This window comes from Cebus imitator, unplaced genomic scaffold, assembly GCF_001604975.1.
Source record: "Cebus imitator isolate Cc_AM_T3 unplaced genomic scaffold, Cebus_imitator-1.0 Scaffold166, whole genome shotgun sequence".
In the NCBI taxonomy this organism is placed as follows: Eukaryota; Metazoa; Chordata; class Mammalia; order Primates; family Cebidae; genus Cebus; species Cebus imitator.
The window spans coordinates 1739706-1746983 of record NW_016107481.1 but is presented as its reverse complement, the minus strand read 5'-3'; the positions used below and the strand labels follow the sequence as shown (position 1 = coordinate 1746983).

Genomic DNA, 7278 nt, shown 5'->3' with positions numbered 1-7278 from the left:
TTTTTTTGCAAATTAGCCAAATTTCTCTTTTTTTCCCTTTAGGTAACATATAGATATATTCATTTGCTGTGATAAATCAATATTTATTATTATGTATGATTACTTCCTGTCCTTTTGGCTAAGATCAAGTGTATTATTGTGTATATGTTAAGCACAGTTTTAAATTGTTTTAAACAAAGTCTCTGCAGCCCAGGCTGGAGCGCAGTGGCATAACCTGGGCTCACTGCTCACTGCAACCTCCACCTCCTGGGTTCAGGTGATTCTTGTGTCTCAGCCAACTGAATATCTGGGATTACAGGCACCTGCTACCACACCCAGCTAATTCTTGTGTGTGTTTTTAGTAGAGACGGGGTTTTTCCGTGTTGGCCAGGCTAGCCTCAAACTCCTGGACTACAGTCCGTTTTGGAAATTAAGACATGCATACTCAAGTTAGTGAACAGATGATACAAGTTATTCATAGAATACTTTTGTGGCATTGAAAAGCAGAGAATTATTGGTCATAAGTGGTCCCTACAAAAAAAGGTAGCAGTACGTTGAGATCACAGTGGGCTAGCAGCCATTGGGAAAATGTGAAGTATTCCAGCATTGAGTGCTATGTCCCTGAAGGTTGTATAGACTCAGATCATGGATCTAGACCATACCATCCTCATGAGGATTCTAGCTGAGATGTACTGTCATTCCCAGTGCATCACTCAGTCCGTGTCTTTCTAGCTAAGTCCTTTTGTGTCCTGTCCGTCCCTTATTACTTTATGGTTATCTTTGATGAGTTCACTCTGTTTAAATGTGTGATTCTTGGGTCTCGCCTTACCCCTCTGTATGGAAAGCCAGTGTAAGACAGACTGAATGAAAGTATCTAGTCAGTATTTTCTCGTATGTCCTTCTGTTCTCCTACATTCATGTTGCCCTGGGCTCATGTGTACCAAGAGGACTTTGTTGAGTCCACGCTTTGCAGCTCTGCTCACAGGTGCTTTTTGGTGATGTTAATGACAGCAGTGGTGATCTGCAAAAGTCCCTGATCTGCTGTCAAAATTGGCTACAGTTTTCATATCCAGTTCATGGTTTCCATCCCTGTTTTTGTTGTTGTTGTCATTTGACAGGGCTGTGCACAATGACTTTTGACCCTTTGTGTCCTCTGTGTTTCATTTCTTTGGAAAGGTCCTTCAAGCGAACAGCTGAGACGACGGCAGCCCTGGCGGCCTCCTTTGGCAGCCCCTTTCTCTCGGCTTTCAGCACTTTTCCTTGGCAGAACCCATTTCACTTTATAGAGGTTGGAGCTTACCTGGAGGAGAAGAAAGGTCTTTTCTCTGGAAATCTAGAGGGATGACCCCACCCCCAGGGGATTTTGTTTTCCAATTTTCACCTTAGTCAGGTGACCTAAGGTTTAAAGCAGGCTTGAGGGAAGGTAACTTTTATTATTCCACCGTTGCTGATTTTGGAAAGAAAAAAATGTGTTCTCTTTATTTCTTCCTTGACAGAGAGCTAAATCATGCTTTGGTTGAGATTAGTGTGGTTGAACCCTGTGAAATAGCCATTTTGTAGTAAAAAGTGATCAAATATTGGCAATATCATCTGGTTCAACTTAGTGTATCTTATTCATAGAATGTGAGCTTGCTTGTAGCTTGTTTCTATTGATGGTGAGTTGTTAAATAGTATTCCAGAGGCTGCACTAAGTGATTTTCAGGGAAAGCCAGGGCTAAGATTCTACCCTCTTTCTGTTGCTTCCTAGGTCACACTTCATCTGAATCCAATCTCCTCAGTCCACATCCACCACAAGCCTGTCGTGTTCCTGCTCAACTCCCCACGTCCTCTGGTGTGGCATCTGAAGACAGAGAGACTTGCCACTGGGGTCTCCAGACTGTTTTTGGTAAGTGCTTAGTACCCTCCCAAACAGATCCTTAGAACAAGGATATAGTGGTCATTAAACTTTGCCCGACTTTTAAAAGAGGCTGATTTTACTGAAATAATACCAGAGTCCAAAGAGTGTGCGAGTTGGAGGATGGCCTTGGTGATATTTGGATGCATAGATATGCATTCACAAAAAGCAGACACACCTGCCCGTCTTCTGTGGACAGAGGGTCGGGTCTAGTGGGCACGTTAGAGCAGCACCTGTCGTCGTGCTCTGTGTGGTCTGAGCTTTGGTTTCAGCTCTGAAACCCGCCTTGTACCATCAGGAGCGCTGTAAATATTGTAACGGGCTTCCGGGTGTGTGGTCCCAGACCACGAAATAAATATGCACAGACCCATACTGTTTGTATATAATGCGGGCCTAATTCCTGACATGAGGATCTGTTTTTTGAGAAAGTGACACAGTGAGCTCCAAAATGAAGTCATTTGTATTTTATTAAAAATACAAGTTGGAACACAGCTCTTGTGGAAGATCCAAATATTACCTACTATTTGTAAATCATGTCCCTTTGGTTTGCCAGAACATTCAAGTTTGCTAGTTGTGGAGAAATAGAGGGGTTGTTTGGATGGAATTTTTTTGGTATGATATCATGTCTGATGATGAGCAGCACTGCAACTCGGTAGTGGTAACTCACATTGTCTGTTGCGAGAGCTGCAGGCTAATGTCCTAACTGCAGCGCTTGAGGCCCTAAACCTCCCGCTCACAAGCATCCAAAACAAGTGGAGTCCCCAGTTAATAGTTTTCCTCTTGCCTCATGAATAAACTTTGCCAGTTAATGACTCTCAGTCCCTATCTGTAGTTTCTGTCCCCTGTATTTGAAGACTATTCTAAAAACTCAAAGGTTCTTGTTGAATAATGTAAGAACCCATAGTCAATACAATTATTATAGTAAGTATGCAAATGAGTAAAAGGGAGAAAAGGAAAAGCTCATCTTTGTAGTAAAATGCCAACTAATAAATATAGAAGGAACAAAAGAGTTATAAAATGATCATTTTGCAACCATCATAGTAAAAGTTGACCAGGCAAGAATTATCAACAGATGCTAAACTAGCGGAGGTGGAGGGAGTTCAGGAAATAGTATATTTAGGTATTCTTAAAATATCTTTTACACAAATTACTTATTAATGACACATAAAAAATCGTGACTGTAATCCTTGGGGATACCCAATGATACCTTAACCAAGTGATGAAACTTCATGTCAGCCATGTGGGGCAGATGGATGTTGTGTGCCTATAAATGAGAGAAAACACAGCATCACTTTTGTAGTATTTTTGCCAGAAATGTGTATAACCTGAATCTAATCATGAAGAAATGCTGACAAAACCAAATTGAATGACATTCTGTAAGATAACTGGCTTGTACTCTTCAGAAGTGTCAGTCATGAAAGACAGAGAAAGGCTGGGGAGCCATTCCAGATGAAAGGAGACAAAAAGACACGTGTGATCCTGAACTGGATTGTGCTGGGTAGGGAGTGGGGCAGCTGCTATAAAAGACGTTATGGGGACAGTGGATGAAATTATAATTGAGCCTATAGATTAAAATATTGTATCAGTGTTATATTTCTTGAATTTGGTAATTACTTTTTTTATGAGAGTATCCTCCTTAGGAAACATACTTAATACTCTTAAAGGTTAAGGGCTCAAAGGTCAGATCATTCAGTAAAGAACATGTTGTATAGAGAGGAGAAAAAAGCAAATGTGGTAAGATTTTAAACACTGGTGAATCTAGTTAAAGGGTATACTAGAGTCCTTTGTACTAGCAATTTTGCTGTAAATTTAAATTAATTTCAAAATAAAACTTTTAAACTCAAAAGGTACATTTATAAGGTGAGTATTATTGATAACTTTATTGTAGCCTTTTCTGGGAATTGTAACTCTTATTACTTACTTCTATATTAAAAAGGCCAAAAATCAGTCATTATTCAGTTGTTATTACTAGTACGTTTAGCACTTAGGACATTTCAGGTCACTAAATGCTGTAATACTTTATCTCATTTAATTCTCACAATAAGCTTCTACAGTACGATAGTGTAAGTTCCTTCTTGTAGATGAAGAACTAAGATTTAGAGAGGCTAAGTAGTAGCCCAAATCACATGGCTAGTTACTTGCAGAGTTGGTACCCCAACCCAGATAGGACCTATTCTACAAGATCTTATGCTCAACTGCCTGCCTTCATACTCATAATCACTGTCAGTCTCCTCTAATTAAACTTAGTGGTGATAGTAAGACTAATGGCTCTGATCATAAAGTCATATGTACATTTAGCCCTGGTACTGTAGAGCTGTCCTGTCCAATACTGTAGGAAGTAGCTGTGCATGGCTACTTAAGTTAATAAAAATAAAAAATGCAGTTCTTCAGTCCTGCTTAGCCATATTTCAGGTGCTCAGTAGTTACATGAGGCTAGTGGCTACCACAGTGGGCAAGTTATGGAACATTATGAGCAAAGGCAGTGCATGTCCTGGTTTGGATCCAAATGGTGACGTTGGGCAAATTAATTTCTCTGAACCGGATTTTTCTCAGGCCCTCTATCATAGGGTTGTTAAGTAAGTGAGATTACATATAAAATGTTTGTAGACGTCACCTGCCATTGCTGCTCTTATTTATTTCTAGTCATAGTAAAAAGTATGTGGGATGGGTGTTGAATTTGCATCTGTAACTATTATGAAATATCTAGCTTGGCTGGCCCCAGATTGAAAGGAGCTCTGTTTCTCTGGGCTATAGGTCCAGATGAAAGTGTGGGCCACGTATGTCATAGCTGTACTTGCGCCGTCTGGATTCTTTCCTCAGTCTGCCAGTCCATGGGTTTTGAGGGAGAGTGTCTTACTCTTAGTTATTGATTTGCTTTAACTTTGTTTAAAATCTATAAAAACTGCTTCTTGGCCATCAGTTTAGACTAGCAATGAAAGAAGGCAGCAGCTTTAGTAAACAGTTTTAAGTGCAACCCCATTTGGACAATGGCATGTAAGGAGATTGCAGATCAAGTAATGAGCCTAAAATTACCAACACGTGGGAGGCAGCATCAGGCGAAGTCAAGGATTTAAATTCCAGGACACCTGAACTCTGCTTTGTTGTCCAGCAGGCTTCCTTTAGGGAAAATGTTTTTTTTGGGTTTTTTTTGTTTTTTTTTTTTTCCCATCTGCACATTTCTTCATGGCCTGGAAGAGACGATGGAACATCTGTTGTTCATTCACGTTCTCACATCAGCAGACAACGAGCGATGCAAGTCCTCTCACAAGCTGGGCCGGTCTCCCTGGGCAGGCTCTTCCCTTCCTCTCTGTGGCCTGAAATGGATTTTAGTGTCTGTTCATCTCCTTGACAGCCTTTGCCACAGAGGGTCTGGTGATCAGTAGAAATCCAGTAGTGTGTTCTCTTTATCCATTATATAGCTAAAAGTTAAAGTTTGGGGATAAGATAAATTGTTTTACATAAAGTGTTCGTCAAACACTTGAGAAGGCCCATGGGCTCTCTGGAAACTGGGGCTTCGCTGTTTTCATCACTGTCTTCTCCAGGGTTACCCAGGGAGCTTAGAGGAGCTGTGGAGAGAGAATGGGTCTCCTGACTCTCAGTCCAAGATGCATGTGTCCTGGACTCCTTCCTGATATGCTGCTGGAGGGTTTGCATTTCTGTCTCAGAGCTGTCTACTGTGTATGTAGAGTTACAATACTTTTAACTTTTTTTTTAATAGGATTGTGAGAAAAGTTTTTGTAATCGGGTGATGAGAAAAGTTCAAGTAATAGCATCTACTTATTTATCAGGGTGTGACCATTTTATTTAAATGGACATGTCTGTGCTGTTATGACTGCCCAAATTAAAAAAGGAAAACTTACATAATTAGTTAGGAGGGTTACCCAGAACATCGCAGCCACCCATGAGGGTGACTAAAAACATACTTTAATACTGCTAATAAAGGCAGCTGTCTTTTTCTGTCAAATCATTTCAGTCCTTCTCCTTCACAGCACAGGCAAGAAGGGGGCGTGTCAGGCAGGGAGAAAGTGGGATTTAGTTTGCTCTGCAGGTGCATCTCCTTTATCTGGTTATTCTGGTTACCTAGGAAATATGAGTGGGATGAAGAGTGATGCTTTCAGGCTGAGTTTCAAGTAGTGAATCTTTGAGTATGACTCACACGCACACACATGATGAAGTTGTCATAGTCTTACAGTTTTCCTTTTGCAGGGTGTATGAGTGGCTCAGAGAACAGTCAGAAATAAAAATCATCCTACCCTCTCAGTGTGTCATGTTGAAACAAGTAATTTCTTAGAAGGATCACATAAGCCCGTTTTTATTTATGCATTCATTTCCACACTGAAAAAAAAAAGTAGAACTTAATGGGGTGATAGATGCCCTAACCTTCAACCTGAGTTTGCTAAAAAAGATTGAGAAGAGCCACAATCTGAAATTGTCTCTAAGGCCATACTACAATTTAAATACACAGTTTCTAGAGGAGAGACACGAGTGGCCAAAAAACACGTGAAAAGATGCTCACTATCATGAGTCATTAGGGATACGCTAATGAAAACCACACAGTGAGATGCCACTTCACACTCACTAGGATGGCTATAATAAAAAAGATAATAACAAGGGTGTGAAGGCTGTTGGGAAATTGGAACATGCTTACATTGCTATTGGGAATGTAAAATGGTTCTGTGGCAAACAATTGAGCAAAACACATGTCCACAAGAACTTGTCCACAAATGTCCAAAGCAGTATTATTCATAGTAGCCAAAAAGTGGAAACAACCCAAATGTCCATCAACAGATGAATGGATGAAAAAAGTGCTATATCCATACAATGGAATATTAGTTAGCCGTAAACAGGATTGAAGTTCTGATACATACAACCACATAGATGGGTGTTGAAAACGTTGTACTAAGTGAAAGAAGCCAGACACTAATGGTCACAAATTGTGTGATTCCAAATTGTATAAAATGTCCAGAATGGCCAAATCTATAGAGACAGAAAGTAAATTAGTAATTGCCAGGAGTCGATGGGAGAGGAAAACGGGGAATGACTACTAAAGATATGAGATTTCTTTTGGGAGGTGATAAAAATGTTCTGGAATTACATAGTGGTGAATATATCACACTTTGTGAATATACACAGAAATACTGAATTGTACAGTTTGAAAGGCTGAATATTATGCTATGTGAACTATATTTAATAAAACTAGTGAGAAATAACCTTGCTGCAGCACTTTTTTGTGTGTGTGAGGACAGGGTCTCACTTCATCACTCAGGCTGGAGTGCAGTGGTACAAACATGCTCACTGTAGCCTCAAGCCTCTGGGCTGAAGCAATCCTCCTGCCTCACCCTCCCAAGTAACTGAGACTGCAGGTGCATGCCAACATGCCTGGCTAATTTTTTTTTTTTTTTTTT

General features: G+C 40.3%; 1 protein-coding gene across 4 annotated transcripts in view; it reads left to right on the top strand.

Moving 5' to 3' along the window:
* The window catches only part of TGFBR3 (transforming growth factor beta receptor 3), a 222546-nt gene that overhangs the window by 141720 nt on the left and 73548 nt on the right, over nucleotides 1-7278 (top strand). For all 4 annotated transcript variants that reach the window (XM_017544140.1, XM_017544136.2, XM_017544139.2 and 1 more), the window contains exon 4: nucleotides 1727-1864. In XM_017544140.1, coding sequence (XP_017399629.1) covers nucleotides 1727-1864 — 138 coding nt within the window. The remainder of the gene's footprint in view (nucleotides 1-1726; nucleotides 1865-7278) is intronic.